The 24992-nt window shown below is 35.8% G+C and overlaps 1 protein-coding gene across 1 annotated transcript in view; it reads left to right on the plus strand.

The window, feature by feature from the left end:
* FMNL2 (formin like 2) overlaps positions 1-24992 on the plus strand; it is a 557440-nt gene that overhangs the window by 383221 nt on the left and 149227 nt on the right. Inside the window, exons 4-6 of the mRNA XM_053698305.1 lie at positions 2261-2337; positions 10597-10680; positions 18272-18424. Of these exons, the coding sequence (XP_053554280.1) occupies positions 2261-2337; positions 10597-10680; positions 18272-18424 (314 nt within the window). The remainder of the gene's footprint in view (positions 1-2260; positions 2338-10596; positions 10681-18271; positions 18425-24992) is intronic.

The following is a 24992-nucleotide window of genomic DNA, read 5'->3' on the forward strand; positions in this document are numbered from 1 at the left end:
CTGGAAAAACTAGTTTTCGATCGCCTAACACACTTCCTATCGTCCAACTCATTGCTTGACCCCCTGCAATCTGGCTTCCGTCCCCAACACTCAACTGAGACTGCCCTCACCAATGTTACTAACAATCTTCTTTCTGCTAAAAACAATATCCACTATTCTATACTTATCTTACTTGACTCTGCTGCCTTTGACACTGTTGACCATCCCCTCCTCCTACGGACTCTCAGCTCCCTTGGGCTCTGTGACATTGCCCTCTCCTGGATCCACTCATCTCTCTAATAGGTCCTTTTTTGTCTCATTTGCTGGCAACTCATCCTCTCCATTGCCTCTGTCTATTGTACCTCAAGGCTCTATTCTAGGCCCTCTACTCTTCTCTATTTATACTTCCTCACTGGGTAAACTTATCAGTAGCTATGGCTTCAAATATCACCTCTATGCTGATGATACTCAGATCTATCTATCCACCCCTGCACTCTCTCCTTCTGTCCTTTCCCACATCAGCGACTGCTAATCTGGCATTTCTTCCTGGATGGCCTCTCATCACCTAAAAATCAACATGTCCAAGACTGAGCTTCTTCTAATCCCCCCAACTAATTCTACTCCAGTTTCTAACTTTACTATCACTGTCGGTGACACCACTATCTCCCCATCACCCCAAGTCCGCTGCCTAGGAGTTACACTCGACTCCAATCTGTCCTTCATACCCCACATCCAATCGCTCTCTTCATCCTGTCGCAACCACCTACACAATATCTCCAAAATTCATGCTTTTCTGAGTGCTGAAACTACTAAACAGCTAATCCATTCCCTAGTAATTTCCCGACTTGACTACTGTAACAACCTACTAACTGGCCTTTCTCTCTCCCGCCTCTCCCCCCTTCAATCCATCCTAAATGCCTCTGCTAGGCTAATCCACCTCTCCCAACGCTCTGTATCCGCCGCACCCCTCTGTGAGTCCCTTCACTGGCTCCCCATTCACAGCAGAATTAAATTCAAATTCTCACTCTGACCTACAAAGCCCTTACCAATGCAGCCCCCCCATACCTGTCCTCACTCATCAACTAATATACTCCAGCCTGTCCCCTAAGATCCAACAATGATCTACTCCTTGCCTCTTCTGCCATCACCTCCACTCATGCTAGACTACAGGACTTCTCTTGTGCGGCACCAAACCTCTGGAACGCACTTCCTCGAGCTGTCAGATTTTCCCCCAACCTCTCCTCCTTTAAACGCTCCCTAAAGACCTTCTTATTCAGGGAAGCCTATCACCAAATCAGTAACTAATAAATTCCACTTGCCTAATAGTTGCCCTCATCTAACTACACACTAACATCATTCCCACCTTTGCAGTCCCCACCTCCTGTTTCTCACCCTCCTACCCATTTAGATTGTAAGTTCCCACAGGAACAGGGCTCCAAATTCCCCCTGTATTTGTTCGTTAAATTTTGTCCGGTGTCTCATATTCTACTGTCCTTTTATCTTTGTTACCTATGAACAGTGCTGCGGAATCTGTTGGCGCTTTATTAATAAAGAATAATAATAATATATACTGTATATATACAGATACATTACATTTCTGTATATATAAGTATAAGTATATATTAAAGACTTTGCTTCTTTTCTTGTTACTTCATCATACTAGAAGAGACAAAGTATCATAGGGTTACCAAATATTTTATCCAGACTTTACCTTGGTTTCAAAGAAAACATGATAGAGACAAATATGTGTTAAGACCTCTAGTGTATACTGTGTCAAGTTCAAAAATCAATTGTGCCTCCTTTTATAACAGCAACTTTTTCCTGTCTCCTCCTCTTTTTTAATGGGGGGACCTGATCAATGGGGCAACATGTTAAATTTGACACTGGGTTACCCCTTTCAAGGAAGTGTTTCACATCCGGTTGGTCAGTCTTGCCACTTTCAGTTCCCTGTCTGATACTAGACTTATGCATGGCTATTCTTTCTTTGAACATGCATTCTGTCTTACCAATATACATTTGCCCACACTGCCATTTGATAGTATATATCACATATTTAGATTCACAGTTTTATATATATATATATATATATATATATATATATATATATATATATATATATATATATATATATATATATATATATATATATATATATATATATATATATATATATATATATATATATATATATATAGAAGGTTGATGAGTCTTAAATCATTCTTTTCTGAAATGAAATAAATACATTTTAATACTGTTATTTACTTTTTTAAACAAATTTTAGAAATTTAGAAGACGGGTGCAAGAATCCACACAAGTTTTACGAGAACTGGAAATTTCATTAAGGACCAATCACATAGGGTAAGAAATTGATACATAAATTGCCTATAAATCAGTGAATTCGAGAAAAAATCAATGTCAAAAGTTGCATCATTATTATTGCAGCAATAATGTTCTTGATTCATGTATAAAATGGTTTGGCAAAAATCGTTTCCAGCTGCTTGTATTAACAAGTTACTAAATTAATTCCAATCCATTTGAATTGCTGAACAAAAACATTTATGCAAACTGATGATATTGTGCTTATTTTTAAGCTTATCAAGTCCAGTATCTGTCATTTTAATTTGAAAAACTGTTAAAATTACCTGTACTGCATGAAAATCTGGTTAAACTTTCTAGTTTCAAAAAGCCATTAGAACAACTAAGAAATGTTGTTCAGAATAAGCTAAAAATAGTTTTTAGACTAAATTATAAAAGTCCTAAAAATATTTTTTAAAATAGCTCAAAAGCATTTCTGATATAAAACAATAGTGATTGGTGATGTAACCATTTAAATATAGCATGATAACTAGGTTTGTTAATGGTTTTCTGATAGACTGGAATAGTTGTGAATATGATAACTTGGCTGAGAGACTAGCAAGACCTTTAGCACGGACTGGAATGTGGGCCAGTGTCTATACATATGTATGAAGTAGTATGTAATGGGTTGCGGGCAGATGTTATGTACTGCAATGCTCCTATGAATTTAAAGGGACCAGAAAGTCAAAATTAAACTTTCATGATTCACATAGAGCATGTAATTTTAAGAGCTTTTTTAATTTCTTATATTATCAAATTTACATTTTTATTAATTTCCTTTATTGAAAAGAATACCGAGATAGACTCAGGAGCAGCAATGCACTAATAGAAGCTTGCTGGGGGTTCATGGTTACACATACCATCTGTCATTGGCTCACTATGATGATCAAAACTTTGTTTGGCCAGATCTTAAAAACCATGTTGACACTCACACGGACTGACCATGTGAGTTGAGAGATATCTCCCATAGAAAGTAATAGAGTCCGCTACAAAGGGAAACTTCAATGGGGGGAGTGTAGTTAGCAGTGAGCAGGGTGGGGGGCACTTTAAAAATTAAATCCTGCAGCCAATACAAATCAGATTACTCTGTTTTCAGCTTTTAGTACCCTACATTAGCTTCTGTTTTCATATGTAGGTGTTTTTGTATGAGGGTAATAAGTGTTTTGTGTATTTTGACACAATGGGGGGTAGTTATCAACGTGTCAACTTTCCTGCCTTCGCCGGCCCAATACGCCCGCCTAAGCTCGCCTCACATCGCCGCCGCAGACCTGAAAAATTTCGCCTAAGTTATCAAATAAAGCTGTCAAAAAGCCGCGCACCAAGTACGGGACGATGAGCAGCGGACTGTGAGTTATCACTCATCCGATCTCGCTGCTCTTCGGCTTTTTCCCAGCTTTATTGCTAGCCTGTCACTAAGCACTCACACTAAACTGCACTGTTCTACCCCCTATACCAGCGCCCCCGGAGCCCCCCGCAACTAAATAAAGTTACTAACCCCTAAACCGCCGCTCCTAGACCCTGCCGCAACTCTGATAAATGTATTAACCCCTAAACCGCCGCTCCTAGACCCTGCCGCAACTCTGATAAATGTATTAACCCCTAAACCGCCGCTCCCGGACACTGCTGCCACCTACATTATACCTAGTAACCCCTATCCTGCCCCCCCTATACTGTCGCCCTCTATAATAAAGTTATTAACCCCTATCCTGCTGATCCCGCACCTCGCCGCAACTAAATAAATAGTTTAACCCCTAAACCGCCGCTCCAGGCCCTGACGCAACCTATATTAAATTTATTAACCCCTAATCTGCCCCCCCTACACCGTCACCACCTATAATAAATTTATTAACCCCTATCCTGCCCCCCACTACACCGCCGCCACTGTAATAAAATTATTAACCCTTAAACCTAAGTCTAACACTAACCCTAACACCCCCCTAACTTAAATATTAATTAAATAAATCTAAATAATATTTCTATTATGAACTAAATTAATCCTATTTAAAACTAAATACTTACCTTTAAAATAAACCCTAATATAGCTACAATATAAATAATAATTATATTGTAGCTATCTTAGGATTTATTTTTATTTTACAGGCAACTTTCAATTTATTTTAACTAGGTACAATAGCTATTAAATAGTTATTAACTATTTAATAGCTTACCTAGCTAAAATAAAGAGAAATGTACCTGTAAAATAAAAACTAACCTAAGTTACAATTACACCTAACACTACACTATACTTTAATAAATTATTCCTATTTAAAACTAAATACTTACCTGTAAAATAAACCCTAAGATAGCTACAATGTAATTTATAATTACATTGTAGCTATTTTAGGAATTATATTTATTTTACAGGTAACTTTGTATTTATTTTAGCTAGTTAGAATAGTTATTAAATAGTTAACTATTTAATAACTACCTAGCTAAAAGAAATACAAAATTACCTGTAAAATAAATCCTAACCTAAGTTACAATTAAACCTAACACTACACTATCATTAAATAAATTAAATAAATTAACTACAAATAACTACAATTAAATACAATTACATAAACTAACTAAAGTACAAAAAAAAAAAAAAGCTAAGTTACAAAAAATAAAAAAAAATCTTTGGGGCATGCCACCACAAAAGGCCCTTTTAAGGGCTGGTAAGGTAAAAGAGCTTTGAACTTTTTTAATTTAGAATAGGGTAGGGCATTTTTTTATTTTGGGGGGTTTGTTATTTTATTAGGGGGCTTAGATTAGGTGTAAGTAGCTTAAAATTGGTGTAATATTTTTAAAATGTTTGTAACCTATTTTTTTTATTTTTTGTAACTTAGATTTTTTTTTGTACTTTAGTTAGTTTATGTAATTGTATTTAATTGTAGTTATTTGTAGTTAATTTATTTAATTTATTTAATGATAGTGTAGTGTTAGGTTTAATTGTAACTTAGGTTAGGATTTATTTTACAGGTAATTTTGTATTTCTTTTAGCTAGGTAGTTATTAAATAGTTAACTATTTAATAACTATTCTAACTAGCTAAAATAAATACAAAGTTACCTGTAAAATAAATATAATTCCTAAAATAGCTACAATGTAATTATTAATTACATTGTAGCTATCTTAGGGTTTATTTTACAGGTAAGTATTTAGTTTTAAATATGAATAATTTATTAAAGTATAGTGTAGTGTTAGGTGTAATTGTAACTTAGGTTAGTTTTTATTTTACAGGTACATTTCTCTTTATTTTAGCTAGGTAAGCTATTAAATAGTTAATAACTATTTAATAGCTATTGTACCTAGTTAAAATAAATTGAAAGATGCCTGTAAAATAAAAATAAATCCTAAGATAGCTACAATATAATTATTATTTATATTGTAGCTATATTAGGGTTTATTTTACAGGTAAGTATTTATTTTTAAATAGGATTAATTTAGTTCATAATAGAAATATTATTTAGATTTATTTAATTAATATTTAAGTTAGGGGGGTGTTAGGGTTAGTGTTAGACTTAGGTTTAGGGGTTAATAAATTTATTACAGTGGCAGCGGTGTAGTGGGGGGCAGGATAGGGGTTAATAAATTTATTATAGGTGGCGACGGTGTAAGGGGGACAGATTAGGGGTTAATAAATTTAATATAGGTTGTGGCAGGGTCAGGGAGCGGCGGTTTAGGGGTTAATACATATATTATAGTTGCGTGGGCTCCAGGAGTGGCGGTTTAGGGGATAATACATTTATTATAGTTGCGGTGGGCTCCGGGAGCGGCGGTTTAGGGGTTAATATGTATAGAGTAGCTTGCGGTGGGCTCCGGGAGCGGCAGTTTAGGGGGTAATAACTTTATTTAGTTGCGGCGGTGTAGGGGGGACAGATTAGGGGTGTTTAGACTCGGGGTACATGTTAGGGTGTTAGGTGTAGACATCTCCCATAGGAATCAATGGGATGTCTGGCAGCAGCGAACATGAACTTTCGCTATGGTCAGACTCCCATTGATTCCTATGGGATCCGCCGCCTCCAGGGTAGCGGTTTGAAAACCTGGTACGCTGGGCCGGAAAAGTGCCGAGCATACCTGCTAGTTTTTTGATAACTAGCAAAAATAGTCAGATTGTGCCGCACTTGTGTGCGGAACATCTGGAGTGACATAAGAATCGATCTTTGTCGGACTGAGTCCGGCGGATCGAAGTTTACGTTACAAAATTCTACTTTTGCCGGTCTCTAGCCTTTGATAACTAAGGCGAATCAGCCTCGCCACAAATACGCTGCGGAATACCAGCGTATTTGAGGTTGACGGCTTGATAACTAGGCCCCAATCTGTTTTAGTTTAATAGAAAATCAGTGAGAACTGCAGGGGAAAAATGTTAAGAGAATATGCCAGACCTGGTGGAGAAATTTAATTTACAGAATGCCCCTGTTCAGCCCACTAGCCAGAGGCGGAGGAAACTCATTTTACAATAAGGAAAACCATATGCTTTACATTTTATAAATAATATCTGTTATTGCATGTTCAGTGTATATTATAATTATATAATTTGATTTCTACTGTGCAACTTAAATAGGTTTTTCCAATGCAATTTCACTACAAAGTTTAATTTTTACATACATTACGATTTTTGCAGAACAGTTTTGTTATAATTTTATTTCAATATTTAATTTATTTATTTTATATGGTTTTTAAATTACGATTTTGTGAGACCTATTGTAATATATGCATCACCTTCACATACTTAAAAGCAGGGAACACCACTTTGCTAGACACACTGTTCTCAAGGTAAAAACTGCCTTTAGAGAATTAGAACAGGGACTTTATAGTACTGGGGAGATTTCTTACAAAATCTCACAATCCCAGAGAGCTTTGGATAATCAGCCCTACGGCCCTAGGTCCTAGTAGTGCATGGCTGCTATGGACTTTCTTAAAACTGAGATCATGTTGAAATTCATGGTTTATCTCTTAACCCATTGTTTCTCAACCACAATCCAAACAGGCCAGGTTTTCGTTATAGCTGAACCAGTGCACAGGTGAAGTAATCAGCTGATCAGTAACCATGGTTACTAACCTGCTCTCACTCATCAGCTGATTATTTCACCTGTGCACTGGGTTCAGCTATAATTAAAACTTGTCGGGGGCCTGTACAACCGCAAGGGTGACTACATCATGCATTTATCTAACTGCAGCTGTATGTATAAAGTAAGCTGTAGTACTGGTATGATACAAAACACGAACCTGGTGTAAACTACATAAACTTCTACTTATATAATTGTTGAACTATAGCACAGCTGGGGGCACCTCTGCCCATAGCTACAAGCTCAAAAACTCAATAAGTGTGAACGGATGAAGGCGCCTGGAAGACACTTTAAAAACAACATCAGATTTTTACAGATTATAGAGACTGTAACCAAGTTTTGTTCATCTTGATATTCTGAATCCAATGGTTATGTGAACTTTGTTGTTACTTTGTCATATATGTAATGTTGTCGCACTTACAAAATAAAGCTTGATTAAAATAAAAAATAAAACTTGTCGGGGGTGGAGAAACAATGAAAAACACTTCAGAAACATGCTTGAGAAATGTTTATGTAAATATTTGTAATTATTAAAATATTTGTCTGTTCTGTTCTGATAAAGTATTCTCGCTAGATAGAAAGATTTTGCAAAAGTGAAAGAGGCGCTGGTCGGGGGTATTCTAGGCCAGTCTAGAGTATTGTTTGAGATTTTACTGATACACTTAGGCCAAGCATAGAGAATTCATAAAGTCAATAGCACCTCTGTGAGGTATTTTATCTCCCAGTGGTGCCTCAGTTTTTTTGTTTTTTTTGTTCTGTAATGTTTTGAAGGTGCTTTTGTGACACTCATATCCTTCACAATGGAACTAATCTCTGGGCTGATTGGTGAATGAGTCTATGGGGCATATGTATCAAGCTCCGAATGGAGCTTGATGCCCCGTGTTTCTGGCGAGCCTGCAGGCTCGTCAGAAACAGTAGTTATGAAGCAGCGGTCACAAAGACTGCTGCTCCATAACCTGTCCGCCACAATACAACCCGATCAAGTACGATCGGGTTGATTGACACCCCCCTGCTGGCGGCCTATTGGCCGCGAGTCTGCAGGGGGCGGCGTTGCACCAGCAGCTCGCAATGCTGAAAACGCTCGCCGTATTCAGCGAGGTCTGGCGGACCTGATCCGCACTGTCGGACCTTGATAAATATGCCCCTAAATCTAGACTCATTTTTCTGCACAGCAAACAAATGGATTGGAATAGGGACAAATATTCGTATGCTTTACCTTTGTATGAGAAAACTCTAATAATGATGCTGCACCGGTGTCTATGTTAAATCTTTCTTTTTTACTGAAATAAACTGTTCATTCCTTTTTTTAATTTACAGTGATTGACATAATTTGAGCGTTGAGGCATTAGGGAGTATTAAATGTATTTAAATTACATGTGTTTTGTAAATTTCCTAGGTATCCATGGGAATTATACCTAATAATTATATCTTTTAGATTTTATAGTGCCTGTAAGCACAGGTTTTACGCTGCCTGACTGGTGAGCTAAGCACTTTTGTGTGCCAGGAAACAGAGTGCAATTGGATGCTTACTGCAATTTGGTCATGTGACTTTCTGAACTGTACCATATAAACCTGAGCATTCTGAAATTAGTAAAATGAATAGTGTTTCTTTTTTTACCATAAAGATTACTTTGTAGTGACATACATATGGTTTTGTTGTGACACATTTCACAAAGTACATCTCACCCTATTTTAATAGCAATGATAATGTAACTGTTGCTCCTTGTTTGTTCAAATAGCAGGAGTAGGAAAACTAACTTTAAAATAAAAAAAGTGTTTAAAGGGACAGTAAAGTCAAAATTAAACTTTTATGATTCAAATAGGGCATGCAATTTTAAATAGCTTTCCAATTTATTTTTATCATCAAATTTACTTTGTTAGCTTGGTATTCTTTGTTGAAAGCTAACCCTAGGTGGGCTCATAGGCTGATTTGTAAGCCCTTGAAAGGTTGAAACATTATATGTATTCACACAAACTGAAACTCATCAAATGATTATTCCATTGTTTCATTTGGATGAGTTTAGGTTAAAGGGACAGTTCACTTTAAAATTGTTTTTCCCTCAATGTGTTCCCATGAGAAATTGCTCATTTATACATCTTTTAGCAAAATAAATAGCTGGATTTTCTCTTTGAAACCACAGTCCATCAAAATCGGCTTGGCTTGCTGACAGATCAAATCTTGTTATCTTATCACTCAAATGCTTCCCTTTCATATCTCTGTCTCTGTACAATACTTAGAATGAGCAATTGAAAATTAACATTTTAGAGCTTTTTATCTTTTCCACCTCCCACTGTGAGTGTAATTTCGTATTCTGGCTGTTTTTACATAGTTTGTCAATAGCCTATACTAGGTATAGAAACTTTCAGAATAGGTAGGGATACTACAGGCTATGTTAGCTATTTCAGATACCAAAATAAAGGCTAAGGAGCTATTTGTAAACAGTTTAGTACACTCCAATAGGTAATTTGGACAATTGGGAACAAATTAAAGGAGAGAAAGTTTTGGGGTAAACTGTCCCTTTAAGTTTCATGCAAACTGGAACTGCCTGGGTGGGAGGAGACACTTATAACTAGTCATTATCAGTGTATAATTTATTTTTTATTTTCTAATTTACAAAAAATGTCAGGTTTATAGCAGCGCTGATCAACCTGCTTATTGGAATTGCTGTTATTGTCACTTTAGAACTGCTATACTTTCTGGCATGAACAACGTGCTTCAAACTTCTTATAAGTAGTTCACAGCGACAAAGCTAAATAACAGATGCTAAGCTTGAGTCACAGAGGCTGATTTATAAAAGTGTAAGCGGACATGATACAATGTAGCGTATCATGTCCGCCGCACATCGATAAATGCCGACAGGATACGCTATCAGCATTTATCATTGTACAAGCAGTTCTTGTGAATTGCTTGTGCAATGCCGCCCCCTGCACATTCGCTAGCAGGTGATGTCAATCAGCCCCATCGGGCAGATTGATGTCCGCAGCCTCAGAGCAAGCAGACAAGTTATGAAGCAGCAGTCTTTCATAACTGCTGTTTCTGGCGAGCCTGAAGGCTCGCACGGAAACAGGGGCATCAAGCTCCATTCGGAGCTTGATAATTCGGCCCCACAGTCTCTTCATGTAGAGGTTGTTTTTCTTTAGATATAAAAAACATTCATTTTGTAATTATATATGTAATAATACAATTTAACCTGAACTTATTGTTTTTACAGATGGGTGAGGGAATTCTTGAATGAAGAAAATAAAGGCTTGGATATTTTAGTAGAATATCTTTCATTTGCCCAATATGCTGTCACGTAAGTAAAAGAAATAAATACATTTTGTACACACACACACATATATATATATATATATATATATATATATATATATATATATATATATATATATGTGTGTGTAAAACTTGCCATATAAATGTTAAATGAACACTTTCCTGTCTAAGAAATTATTTATTGAGTATTATACATTTTTTAGACTTCTGTTTAATAGAAAATGGGCCAGATTACAAGTGGAGCACTATTTAGTGCTTCTGCTTGATCGTTAACACTATTAGAAGTAATCTTTTTGCACGGACGTGTTGTGCACAAACCCGACAGGAGTACACTTTTTCCTCATTTGTGCTAACCTGACATGAGTTATATTAAGGTGCATTATGTAATTATTAAATACAAAATATTAATAATTTTAATAATTATTAGAGATGTGCTAAAATATTCTAAAAAATCCATATAATACACATATATATATATATTACAGAATCTATAATTATTATTAATATTTTTTCAACATTTTATATTTAATATTTACATAATGCTCCTTAAAATAACTCATTTTTTATGTGCTCTAACTTAACATTGCGTTAGACCTAAAACGCAAAACCTGAATCGCGTTACGTATATTTTACATTCTACATAGGAGTAGATATATAGGTATATATATATATATATATATATATATTTATATTTATTTATTTATTTATTTAAATAAAAATAACATTTTCTTGTATGGAATGTTAAATATTTACAGTAATTACAAATTAAAACATTAATTTCTATTATATAATTATAAATACACACACACGCATATATATATATATATATATATATATATATATATATATATATATAGTATTTATATGAGTATAACAGTTTATTTTAACGTATTTATGTTGTGTTTAGTGCAACTTTTATTTTATCCCTAACCTTTTACGCACAGTCATCAGTTACAATAACCTAGTGCGTGCTAAATTTGAACGCGTTTACTTTCAACTTGTAATACCAGTGCACGGGATATTCCTGGATTGCTTGCACGCTAACGTTAACTTGTATCTAGCCAAATGTGTCTTATTTTAGCTTTTATTTTTTTATCCACTAGATTAGAGGTGCCCAAACATTTTTTTGTATGGAAGCCTATCTCCCAACCTCCCTACATCTTGCAAGATTGTCATTGGTTGCGAGGTCTGACCTAATACTTGTCAATAGCCTTTCAGTGTTCAGGGACAACCTCATTCCCACTGGTCACCCAAACACGTCCATGGTATATCTGAGCTCCCACATGGGACCCCACCAGCAAAATGTTAATTGATGAATGATCTTAAGCTTTTTAACTTCCCACATTCTGGAAAGATTATACTCACACTTATGCTAAAGATAACGACTCAAAATAAAATTATATTGATTCATTTTTATTAAAATTAGATATGGAAACACATACTGTAAATTAATTTAACTGTATATAATCCTCATAGTTTGGTATAAATACACAACAATGGGAAAAAGAAGAGTAGAGAGTAGCGCAGATAAAAAGGCCCTAGCTCCTATATAGCCCTGCTCCTACACGCAGGAAGAGATTGTTGTAGCAAAAGAGAGATGTTAATATGTGTATATGTAAGGTGGGGTATGTGCCTACACATCAGTATGCAGGAATAACAACTTAAAACAAGATAAGTCTCTCTAAAGTAATCTTTAAGGGACAGTCTACCATAGAATTGTTATTGTTTTAAAAGATAGATAATCCCTTTATTACACATTCCCCAGTTTTGCATAAACAACAGTTATATTAATGTACTTTTACCTCTGTGATTACCTTGTATCTAGGAACCTTCTTCCAGCCCCCTGATCACATGACTGTGACTGTTTATTATCTATTGTCTTAAATTTAGCATTGTTTTGTGCTAGATCTTAAATAACCCCCTGTGCCTGAACACAGTGTTATCTATATGGCCCACGTGTACTTTCTGTCTCTTTGTGTTGAAAAGAGATTTAAAAAGCATGTGATAAGAGGCGGCCCTCAAAGGCTTAGAAATTAGCATATGAGCCTACATATGTTTAGTTTAAACTAAGAATACCAAGAGAAAAAAGCTAATTTGATGATAAAAGTAAATTGGAAAGTTGCTTAAAATTATAAGTCCTATCTAAATAATGAAAGTTTAATTTATACTAGACTGTCCCTTTACTGAAGAAAAGATAAGCAGAAACAAATAAAGCACAAGTCTCTTTACAAGCACAGAACTCAGCGAGAACTGTTGGAAAGGGATTTTATCAAATATCCAGCAACAAGATAGCATATGCAAGTAGGTATAACTCTCTCAACAAGCACAGAACTCAGCGAGTACTGTGTGAGGTATATTTAGAAATATCCAGAAACAATTAAGCATATGCAAGTAGGCACAAGACTCTCAACAAACTGAGAACTTAGTGTACATAAGTATCACAACAGAAGTCTTTGATTTTAGCAGAAGAAGCATACATCAGTATTACAGGCAGAGGTATTTGGTCTCAGCAGTAGTATATGCATACCCAAGTATTTCAGCAGAGGTCTTTGGTCTCAGCAGAAGCATACGTCCGTGTTACAGGCAGAGGTATTTGGTCTCAGCAGTAGTATATGCATACCCAAGTATTTCAGCAGAGGTCTTTGGTCTCAGCAGAAGCATACGTCCGTGTTACAGGCAGAGGTATTTGGTCTCAGCAGTAGTATATGCATACCCAAGTATTTCAGCAGAGGTCTTTGGTCTCAGCAGAAGCATACGTCCGTGTTACAGGCAGAGGTATTTGGTCTCAGCAGTAGTTTATGCATACCCAAGTATTTCAGCAGAGGTCTTTGGTCTCAGCAGTAGTATATGCATACCCAAGTATTACAGCAGAGGTCTTTGGTCTCAGCAGAAGCATACATCATTATTACAGGCAGAGGTCTTTGGTCTCAGCAGTAGTATATGCATAACCAAATATTTCAGCAGAGGTATTTGGTCTCAGCAGAAGTAGAAGCATACATCAGTATTACAGGCAGAGGTCTTTGGTCTCAGCAGTAGTATATGCATACCCAAGTATTTCAGCAGAGGTCTTTGGACTCAGCAGTAGTTTATGCATACCCAAGTATTTCAGCAGAGGTCTTTTTTCTCAGCAGTAGTATATGCATACCCGAGTTTTTCAGCAGAGGTCTTTGGTCTCAGCAGAAGCGTACATCAGTATTACAGGCAGAGGTCTTTGGTCTCAGCAGTGGAGTGGGAACTGGAAAAGCCAAGGCAATAACTCAGTGCAGAATGATGCACTGAGTAGCCTTTTATAGGAACTCCCACACCTGTACCTTTCAGGTGAGAGTTCCTGTAATCAACTACTGTCCCTTTAAATCCGGGCAGCCCACGGCCACACGCACCTAGGAACTCGCAGCTACTGCTGCTAAGAGACTGGTCTCGGCGTCTCTCCACGTGGGATGCCGAGACGGATCATTGGGGCCTGTCTTCACCGCAGCGGCCGTTAGAAACTCAGCATTAGCCGCGTCTGACAGTATATATACTCTATATAAGTCTATGCTCAAAATCACAAGGTGGGGATTCATAAAAAGTACATTTATTAAATAAAAAAGTATAGAAAAAGTATAGAAAGGTAAAAGGTCACTCACAATTACAACATAATAATAATGTTTAAAACATATAAAAAATGTTGGTATCAACAAAATAGTGTGCAATCACTCCGGATTACTTTTGGTAATAGCCAAAAATAATAATGTCCATAACAACTAAAATACTGTGTGTATGGTTTAAGCAAGATCTGCTTTGTGCCAAACGCTTAAATTAGTATTGTCAATGAGGTCCTTGACCTCCTAGTCGTCAGGTTAAAAGTGAAAACAGTTAGTAACTGTGCGGTTAAATACCTAGCTCCAGGATGCCTCAGTGTCGGTGTGTTCAGCAAAACTGTTACTCATTGAACCTTTGATCAGAATACCTTGTATCCTTGACTGCTTTACTTTTCTGGCGTCTTCCTTAGTTACTTTGTAACTGCCGCTCAGCTGCCGTATTGTTGGTGTAAACTACTGATACAGTTTCCTGGTCCGTCACCGTCATGGCGTCAGGTCATGTGACTGCTGATAGCCAACCAGAGCTCCCGTTTACCGGACAATGAATCTCTGCGCAGAGAATTTAATGGAGTAATCTTTAGTAATCCTTCACGGTAGTGTTGATATTGAGAATAGCACCATCAATGCGTTTCGCTGTTTTCACAGTTTTATCAAGATTTAATTTGTGTTTACTGTTCATTGATGCTTAGAGCCTCACAAAAACTCTTGGACTGTACGATGTGGCCCATGGGCTGTGGGTTTTGGTGGCCCTGCACTATAACCTATTTTGCTGAAGCAATAAAATATATATATATATATATATATATATATATATATATATATATATATATATATATATATATATATATATATATTAAACATCTCATTTTCCCAAGGCTTGTAGGATTTTCAAGAATGTCATAAGTGGAAATAGATTGAGCACTCTCAAAAACACAGATATATAAATTTAACAATGAATAACTGTTAAGGTAAAATGTATTATACATTGTAGAATATTTTTTAAAATATATTTTTGCTCATACAGCATAAACTGTTACTTGAATTGCTATACAGCTTAACTACATTACTCATTTTTCATAAAACGGCAGTGATGGAAAATTACATTTTTATAGAGCTACCAGAAATTGAAAAATGACTTGAACACAAAGAGATTATTGTTTAAAGATAACACACAGCATTAAACAAGATCCAAGTGCATCTTTCATTAGTGAAAAGTGGAAAACATTGTATAATTACCTAAAATTATGACTTTTTAAGTAAAGTAAATATTCAATATTATAAAATGAATTCAAAAGTTTAACATGCATTTAACAAAATACATTTAGCCAGTTCATCTGTCTGTTTATTTGTCTTAATAACCATTAATGGTAGGTATATAATAATATGTTATAATATAATTTGATGATTATAATTCAAAGAACTATATATATTTAATATATTTATAGTGAAAATGGATGCAGTGCAAATTCTTATCCCCATTCTAAAAATAATAAAAAACCATAATTACAAACAATCCACATTCCTAATACTTAATAACACATTTACAGGGCTATTTTACACTTATTGAATTCCACAGCTAAAAGGACTTGATAAAGCCATAGGCAACACATTTTGAATTATTACCGGGTAATCAAAATCAGTTTGAAATGTAACACGGATTTGTGTTTGTTCAGAACACACCGAAACTACCTGCACCATATTGGATGACATTAAGGTCCCCATGTACTAAGGGCTGTGCGGACAAGGTTCTAAATTTGATAAGCTTGTCCGCACGGCTTTGCATCGAAGGGCAACGGACCCTGTACGTCCACTGCCCAGATGTATCATTACACTCTCACTTGAGGGTGTAATGCTGCATGAGAGAAGGGCCTGTCAATCACTGTGAGCGAGAGTGTGCTCTGGGTGATTTCAATACGCCATCTCAGGTGACGGAGAGTGACTTCTGCTTCTTACATTGCGGTAAGCAGGCTCACATGTGCGAGGCTACCCCACATGGGTTCAAAAGAAGCTTACACTACATTTAGCCCTAAGAAGCAGCTTCACCAATCAGATAAATGCTACCTGCTCAATAAATTGGAATTAAAAAAATAACCAAATCTATAACCTAGTTAGTGGCCATGTTCAAATTACTTAAAAATGCAAACACACACATATTTATGGTTTTGGAGCACAACAGGTTAATTACACATGTAGCATCACTACATGCTATTAAAAGAATCATTTAAAAATATATGAAGCTTAATTTTTTTCAGATAGAGCATGCGATTTTAAGCAACTTTCTAATTTACTCCTATTATGCATTTTTCTTCGTTCTCTTGCTATCTTTATTTGAAAAGCAGGAATCTAAGCCTAGGAGCTGGCCCATTTTTGGTGCAACATCTGGGTAGCGCATGCTGATTGGTAACTAAATATAGTGGTTAAAATCGCTAGCGCAATTGCCCTTTACGCTTCAATCCTTACCACGATCTCAGAGCTGTGGTTAACTGTTTTCTGGAAAAAAAAAAAGTTGCACAAAACACTTAAAAAATAAATGCAAAGTACAGTTACACTCATATTAACACTTTCTGATAAAAAAAAAATGCACAAAATAGTTACAAGGGGTCCGATTTATGAAAGTGCGAGTGGACATGATAAAATGTAGCGTATCATGTCCGCCGCACATCGATAAATGCAGACAGCATATGCTGTCTGCATTCATCATTGCCCAAGCAGTTCTGCTGATTGGATGGCTAAATGCAGGCACCAATCAGCAAGCCCTATCCATGGTACTGAACAAAAAATAGGCTGGCTCCAAAACTTTCATTCCTGCCTTTTCAAATAAAGATAGCAAGAGAACAAAGAAAAATTGATAATAGGAATAAATTAGAAAGTTGATTAAAACTGCATGCTCTATCTGAATCATGAAAGAAAAAAATGGGTTCAGTATGCCTTTAAGGAATTAATTTTGCATTCTTTATTATTTGGTTTTGATTTTACACTGTGGGTAGGTTTATTATTGTTGTAAGCATGGAGGCAGCCTTCACAGCTTTTCCTGTAACATTTGAAAAATTCCAGGCTTTTATTTTGTAACCAGTTTTTTTGTTTAACTGGTTTTAAGCTTACTGGGAGCTAACATATTTTTCAAGGATCTATTTTTTCCTAAATATTACAGTTGGGCCATTTCCTATTGTATTTCTTAGCAATTTATCTTGTTTAAGAATTGGCCAGTATTTGTGCATACATTTTTTGATTTCCGGGGCTGTGTGTGTATGTATATATATATATATATATATATATATATATATATATATATATATATATATATATATATATGTGTGTGTGTGTGTGTGTTTATATGTGTACATATATATTAATGTATTTATATGTGTATATATAAATGTACATTACAGTCATATATACACAAATAAAAACATTAATATATATGTACACATATTTACTCATATATATGCATTATAGCCCTTTGCCATTAAATAGATGAAAACATGGTAAAACATATTTATGCAATTTTCATATTTAATAAAGATTTTAACTGTATTTACTGTAAATATTTAAAATTTTGTAATGCGAATATACTATGTTTGCGCGATAGTTGTTAAAAATTAAGTTAGTTTTTGCATTATTCGTGTTAACGCTAGCGCTAAATACGTTTTTTTTTTAATATGAATGCAACCCGACAAGCGCAAAAATGAAAATCCTAAAAAAATACTGCACCACTTGTAATCTAGCCTATATAGTTAACTAATTAGAGCATGGCATTTTTGCACAAAAATGTCCCTTTAAAGAACAATATGTAAATATTTTTCTTGAAAACAGGTAATTATTATTATTATTATTATTATTATTTGACAGCACAAGTATAATTTGTAGGTAGTGAATATTAATACTAATTTCTGTACTCCAATGTGGTAAAAAAAACTACGTATAGATACCTATAAATTAATTCAAAATGATATCTGAGTAGCTCCAAAAGGAAGGAAAAGCCTCAAATACCTTTTGTTTTTTTAATCTGTCAGTAGATTTTCTATTTCCTCTCAGATTTGACTTTGAGAGCCTGGAAAATAATGTAGAAAATAATATGGATAAGACTAAACCTTGGAGTCGGTCCATTGAAGACTTGCATAGAGGAAGCAACTTACCGTCCCCTGTTGGCAATAGCATCACTCGCTCTGGCAGACATTCCACATTACGGTACGTACCTCTGGGAAAATAGTACACACAAAAACATGCTTGGCTGTGTTTCCAAAGTAACATCATTTAAGTAAAAGTGTATAATGTAAGAGAGAGAGAAGAGAGAGAGAGAGAGAGAGAGAGAGAGAGAGAGAGATTTTTATTTGGGAGTTGTGAGGTAATTTACTTCATCTAATTCACTAAAAAGGGTCTGTGATAAGTGGCACAGGACACACTAACATTCATTTGTCAGAGGAAGCAACTTCATTTTTTTTAATACAAAGTTAAAAGCCCCATTAGCCTGTGCATATATGTGTAACTATATTTTAATGAGGTGTGCCTTTTGGCAAGACCATACAATGTTCTACCTTTATTTTATTACAGCCTCCTTTGATCTCCCTTACCTCTCTCCTTGCTTTGCATAGAGCCCTGGACAGGTATCAAATGACACACATTCAGGAGTTAGGGGTGGAACAGTAATTGATGTGGTGCATAACTTCAGTAATTATAGTCATTTTACTGCAGAAATAAAATAACTGCACCAGATTTATTAGGAACATTGTTTTATTTTTTTAGTGAGAGAAACTTCATGGTGTATTAAAGGACAATTAAATATAGTAGAATTAGCTAAATTAATAAAAGCATAAAATGCAATATTTCTGACTTTCATTTTCATATTGATTTTTAAACAAGCAGTAGAATATTTTGTATGAACAGTTTCAATGTTTATTTTATTTCCATGAACCCTCAATCATGTGACAGCTATCAGCCAATCAAAGACTAATATAGGTGTAGCGTATCATGTCCGCTGCACATCGATAAATGCCAACAGCATACGCTGTCTGCATTTTTCATTGCACAAGTAGTTCACCACAACTGCTTGTGCAATACGCCCCCTGCAGATTCTCGGCCAATCGGCCGCTAGCATGGGGTATCAACCAACCCGATCGTATTCGATCGGGTTGATTTCTGCCCGTCGCCTCAGAGCAAGCGGACAAGTTATGGAACAGTGGTCTTTAAACCGCTGCTTCATACCTTCTGTTTCCGGCGAACCTTCAACCTTCCTTTTGGAGCTTGATAATTCGGTCCCATGGGCTTTAGAAAGTGTGTACTGCACATAATACCATATATACTAGACTGACCATATTGCCGCTTTAAGAAGGAACACATATGAAAAATACACATGTCAGGGTTCTTATACAAAACATTTCTTTAAACATCCCTAAAAACAGCCCTGACATATGTATTTTTCATATGTGTCCCTTTTTAAAGCGGCAATATGGTCACCCTAATATATACTCATCTTAGAATGAGTAGCTGCCTTTTTGAAACTGCTTTCACTAGCTCTGTTATAAAAAAGACTTCCATAAAACTCCTGCAACTAAATAAACAACTTATCCAACTCCAAGTGTATAAGATGTGATGTAAAACTGCTGCCACTCAGTCTTCCAGACACATGCACGCTCATGAGACTACCTAGGTATGCACTTCAACAATAGATACCAAACTAGCTAAATAAATTTAATAACAGAAGCAAATTGTAGTTTTCTTTTCTTGGGCTCCATGTACTAAGCAGTCAGCGAGCTACCCGCAACAAATCTCGCGTCAAAATTCGCAAACTGATATGTACAAAGCCGTCAATTATGTTAAAACTCGCATCTTTAAAATTGCTAGCGTACTTATCCGCCAAACCTCGCTACCGCTCCATTTTTCACTGTAATTAGACACATTTGACCACCAACTCGCCAAAAACGAATGTACTAAAAAATCTATTTGTCCGCTCGCTACAATTTCCGCTCCCACCTCGTTATTTTTGCCTCGCCACCTTTTAGGTGGCGGGCAAGGTACAAAACAATAGGAAAGTCAATCTAGACACCAGTCTAGACATATATAAAAGGCAGTAATATCAGCATTGTACTTACAGCATAACTGGCGTCTAATTTGTCTCTCATTTCCATGTACATAAATTGCGCCCAATTTGTCGACTGTAATTAAAGAGTAATCTATATTTTAAATTTGTATTGTATAGTTGTCAATCTTTATAATTATTTTTATATTAATATTTATATATTATCAGATGAAGCCATATCCAAATTGTAAATAAATATTACAAAAATAACGCTCTGTTATCACTCTTCAAAAATTTTTGAACAATAATAAAGTTGTTTAGATAAGTTGAACTTTTATAGGAGCAAAATTCTATTCCCGTGACTACTATGATGTTCGTGACACCTTGCATGTCACGTGTTAATAATTGGCCAGACAATTCAACTGAAAGTTAAGTACATCAGCTTAGTCGCGGCGAGCGAGGCGTCAAATTTATCAACAATCCGCAACTGCTCGCGGCGGGCTAGACTTGTCTATTTATTGGGGGAATATTAGTACATAGCGACAGCGGACACCATTTCGCCCGCGGCGAGTAACGGCGAGTTTATCCGCGTCTACAATGACGGATGAATTGACGGCTTAGTACATGGAGCCCTTAGTTAGATGCTGAAGTCTGAATGATGAATGGTTAATTTTGATTTTACTGTCAATTTAAGTTATTTATTATTCTTATTTTTCCTGCTATTATTAAAAATATCATTAAAATGTATTTATAATGCACTCATATATCAGGAATAGCAATGACACAAGGTAATTGCATAGGAAGCAGAGATAAAAGACAAGAAGAGGAGACGAGTGGTACAGTATTACTTATGTTGTGATAAATGACAACCTTTGTGTTTTTTAGTGTACACAACCATAAACAAGTAACAATCTCTTTCAAGGAGAGGGAAATACGAGCACTGAACACAGTGTACAAATAACTCTGTATTGCTGTTTAAGTGTCAAATCAATACGTAGTCCAAATGTTATGTTATGCATGGAAACAATGTATTGGTATTGGTTTCATGTATGACAAAGATCACTGACAGATCAATAGCAATACTTAAGGACTCACAACATAAACTCATCTGTACAGAAAATGTAAATTGTTTTAGAATGTCTTGTTTTTGTTTGCTACAAATTACTAGGAATTAAAATACTTTTTAATGATTAAAAGGATGTAAAAGTATCTCATTGGCTGAACACACTGTAACTGGATGCACTTGCTAGGATATTTTGTAAATGTTTTATGAAACTATTAGATGGGGGCCTAATAATGCAAAATATAAATATTTAATAGACATATCTACACTAATAATACATTAAGTATACATTTATAGATAAATAAAAGCATTTTATAGAATCTTTAGATAAATTCATTTTATGTTATATTGATCATCTGTGTTTCCTGCAAAATATCAGAATAGATTATGGGGTAGATTTATCAATGTGTATGCGGATGTGTATGCTGTCTGCATTTATCATTGCACAAGCATTTCTAGTGAAATGCTTGTGCAATGCTGTCACCTGCACATTCGCGGCCAATCGGCCGCTAGCAGGGGGTGTCAATCAACCCAATCGTATCCGATCGGGCTGATTGCTTTCCGCCACCTCAGAGGTGGCGGACGAGTTAAGGAGCAGCGGTCTTATGACTGCTGCTTACATATCCTGCGAACCGGAAAGTAGTAGATAGCAGCATCTGCTGCTTGGTAAATCTACCCCTATATCTGAAATATGTTATTAACAGCTTTTTTGAGCTAACAGTACTGAAAAATTGGTATCCACAAAACATCACCTTACTCAGGGCTCATATTTCTAAAGTTTGTCCGGGAAGATTATCTTAGAAGTCTCATTCATACTGTCAGGCCCCTTATAGAATTTTAGAGAGGAAATAATCGCTTGCATTTTTTTTAATCAGATTATCAGAGAGACACTTATTTGCTTCACCAGTCAAATCATGCAAATTTGCAATTTGCATACCTTGTGCTGCAACACATTTGCAATGAAATAAACAAGCAGTTTTTTATTGGCTTACTTAAAGGGACAGTATACTGTAAAATAGTTTTTCCCTTAATGTGTTTACAATTGCTTTTTTTACCAACTGCAGAGTAAAAAATGTATGAAAATTAGCTTTTTAAGGTTTATTTCTGTATATTAAAGCTCTGATTTTGTGTTTTGAAGCCACAGCCTAATAAAATAGGTTGAGCTTGTAGGTATAATCAGATCTCATTACTGTATCACATTGTGCACATATACCTGCTTCTTTATCTTATATCTGTCCTTAAAACAATCACCAGTACTTTGAGAGAACAATGGAAAATCAACATTTTATTACCTTATCTCTTCTTTATCACACTGGGAGTGTAATTTCTTCTGCTGGCTGTGTTTACAAAGCTTATCTATAGCTGGTACGCGCGGCCACAAACTTTCAGAATAGGTGGGGATACCACATGCTAAATTAACAATTTCAAATGCCAATATAAGGGTAAAGGAGCTACTTGTAAACAATTTAATACACTCCAGCAGGTAAAGTGGATCATTGGGAACAAATTAAAGGGGAGAAAATTTTTGAGTAAACTGTCCCTTTAAAGTTATTTCCTTCCAGGCAGCCTTTTTGAAAATGACAAAAGAGGTATACTTTTCATTCATACATATAACATTTAAAGTAATCTGTAGGATATGACATGTAATCATGTGTCAAACACTCACATTGCAAGAGCAAGCATACGCCTGAAGACGTATATTATGTGATGGTTCTGGGAGCATTCCTCTTGCCAGTCTTTATGGATTGTTGGAAGTATGCTGTATGTGTGGAGAACAAGATTTTCAGGTGTATATATTCAGAAGTATATGATATAGTTTTAACATTATGTGCTCTGTAAAAAAACAATGCAACGTAAGTTCGTCTGTAGTCTGTGTAGACTTTCGGTGAAAAGAATTTGCATTCTCTAATCGTTTGTAAACTGTGTTTGAGCAGTGGCTTTATTCCTGACAAACAGAAGTGTTATCACTTTAGCTAATGCGCTGTGGTTTCCAGTTTCCACCTTCAAATAATGAGTCATTCCATGTTGGAATTACTGAGATCTTTACAGCTATGTTTGCTGATCAGATCCTTACTTCAAAGGAAATACCACTAATAGTCATTTATGTGATACTGACATTCCTATAGAAGGACTTAAGTTTATTTCTTTTATACTCACCATCTATATTTACTCTTTATAAAAAGGAACTCCTGTTACTCATATCCTCCATTTGTCCATTGGCTTCAAGAGATGATTTGTCAGTATTTTCCCCAGGACCTATTTAACGGGCATACCACCCGGCTGCATTCACTGACCACCCAGCTAAAGTTTAAGTCAATATTAAGTTAAAAAAAAAATTTGAACAAATTATCATTGAATCAGTTCATGTTAAATTATGCTTTGGACAGTTATGTATGTGAACTTACCTTTAAATTCTGTAGACGTATTGATGTACTTGTATTTTGTATAACTGAATGATATGATCAATAAAGCTTGTTTTAAATTTTTTTTAAAAAAAAAATAAATAAAAAATTATGCTTTGGATAACTTAAACTGATATGAAACCTACATGATGCAGATAGAGCCACCAATCAGCAAGCGCTACCCAGGGTGCTGAACCAAAAATGGGCCGACTCCTAAGCTTACATTCCTGCTTATTCAAATAAAGATACTAACGGCTAGATTTAGAGTTCTGCGGCCAAAGGGGTGCATTAGCTACGCGTGCTTTTTTCCCCCCGCACCTTTTAAATACCGCTGGTATTTAGAGTTCACAGAATGGCTGCGTTAGGCACCAAAAAAGGGAGCGTAGAGCATATTTACCGCCACTGCAACTCTAAATACCAGCGTTGCTTACGGACGCGGACAGCTTCAAAAACGTGCTCGTGCACGATTCCCCCATAGAAAACAATGGGGCCATTTGAGTTGAAAAAAAACCTGACACCTGCAAAAAAGCAGCGTTCAGCTCCTAACGCAGCCCCATTGTTTTCTATGGGGAAACACTTCCTACGTCTGCACCTAACACTCTAACATGTACCCCGAGTCTAAACACCCCTAACCTTTCACTTATTAACCCCTAATCTGCCGCCCCCGCTATCGCTGACACCTGCATATTTTTTTAACCCCTAATCTGCCACTCTGTACACCGCCGCAACCTACATTATACCTATGTACCCCTAATCTGCTGCCCCTAACACCGCCAACCCCTATATTATATGTATTAACCCCTAATCTGCCACCCCTGCTATCGCTGACCCCTGCATATTATTATTAACCCCTAATCTGCCGCTGCGTACACCGCCGCAACCTACATTATACCTATGTACCCCTAATCTGCTGCCCCTAACACCGCCGACCCCTATATTATATTTATTAACCCCTAATCTGCCCCCCACAACGTCGCCGCCAGCTACCTACAATAATTAACCCCTAATCTGCCGACCGGATCTCGCTGCTACTCTAATAAATGGATTAACCCCTAAAGCTAAGTCGAACCCTAACACTAACACCCCCCTAAATTAAATATAATTTAAATCTAACGAAATAAATTAACTCTTATTATATAAATTATTCCTATTTAAAGCTAAATACTTACCTGTAAAATAAACCCTAATATAGCTACATTATAAATAATAATTATATTGTAGCTATTTTAGGATTAATATTTATTTTACAGGCAACTTTGTAATTATTTTAACCAG

Source organism: Bombina bombina, chromosome 1 (genome assembly GCF_027579735.1).
Source record: "Bombina bombina isolate aBomBom1 chromosome 1, aBomBom1.pri, whole genome shotgun sequence".
Classification (NCBI taxonomy): Eukaryota; Metazoa; Chordata; class Amphibia; order Anura; family Bombinatoridae; genus Bombina; species Bombina bombina.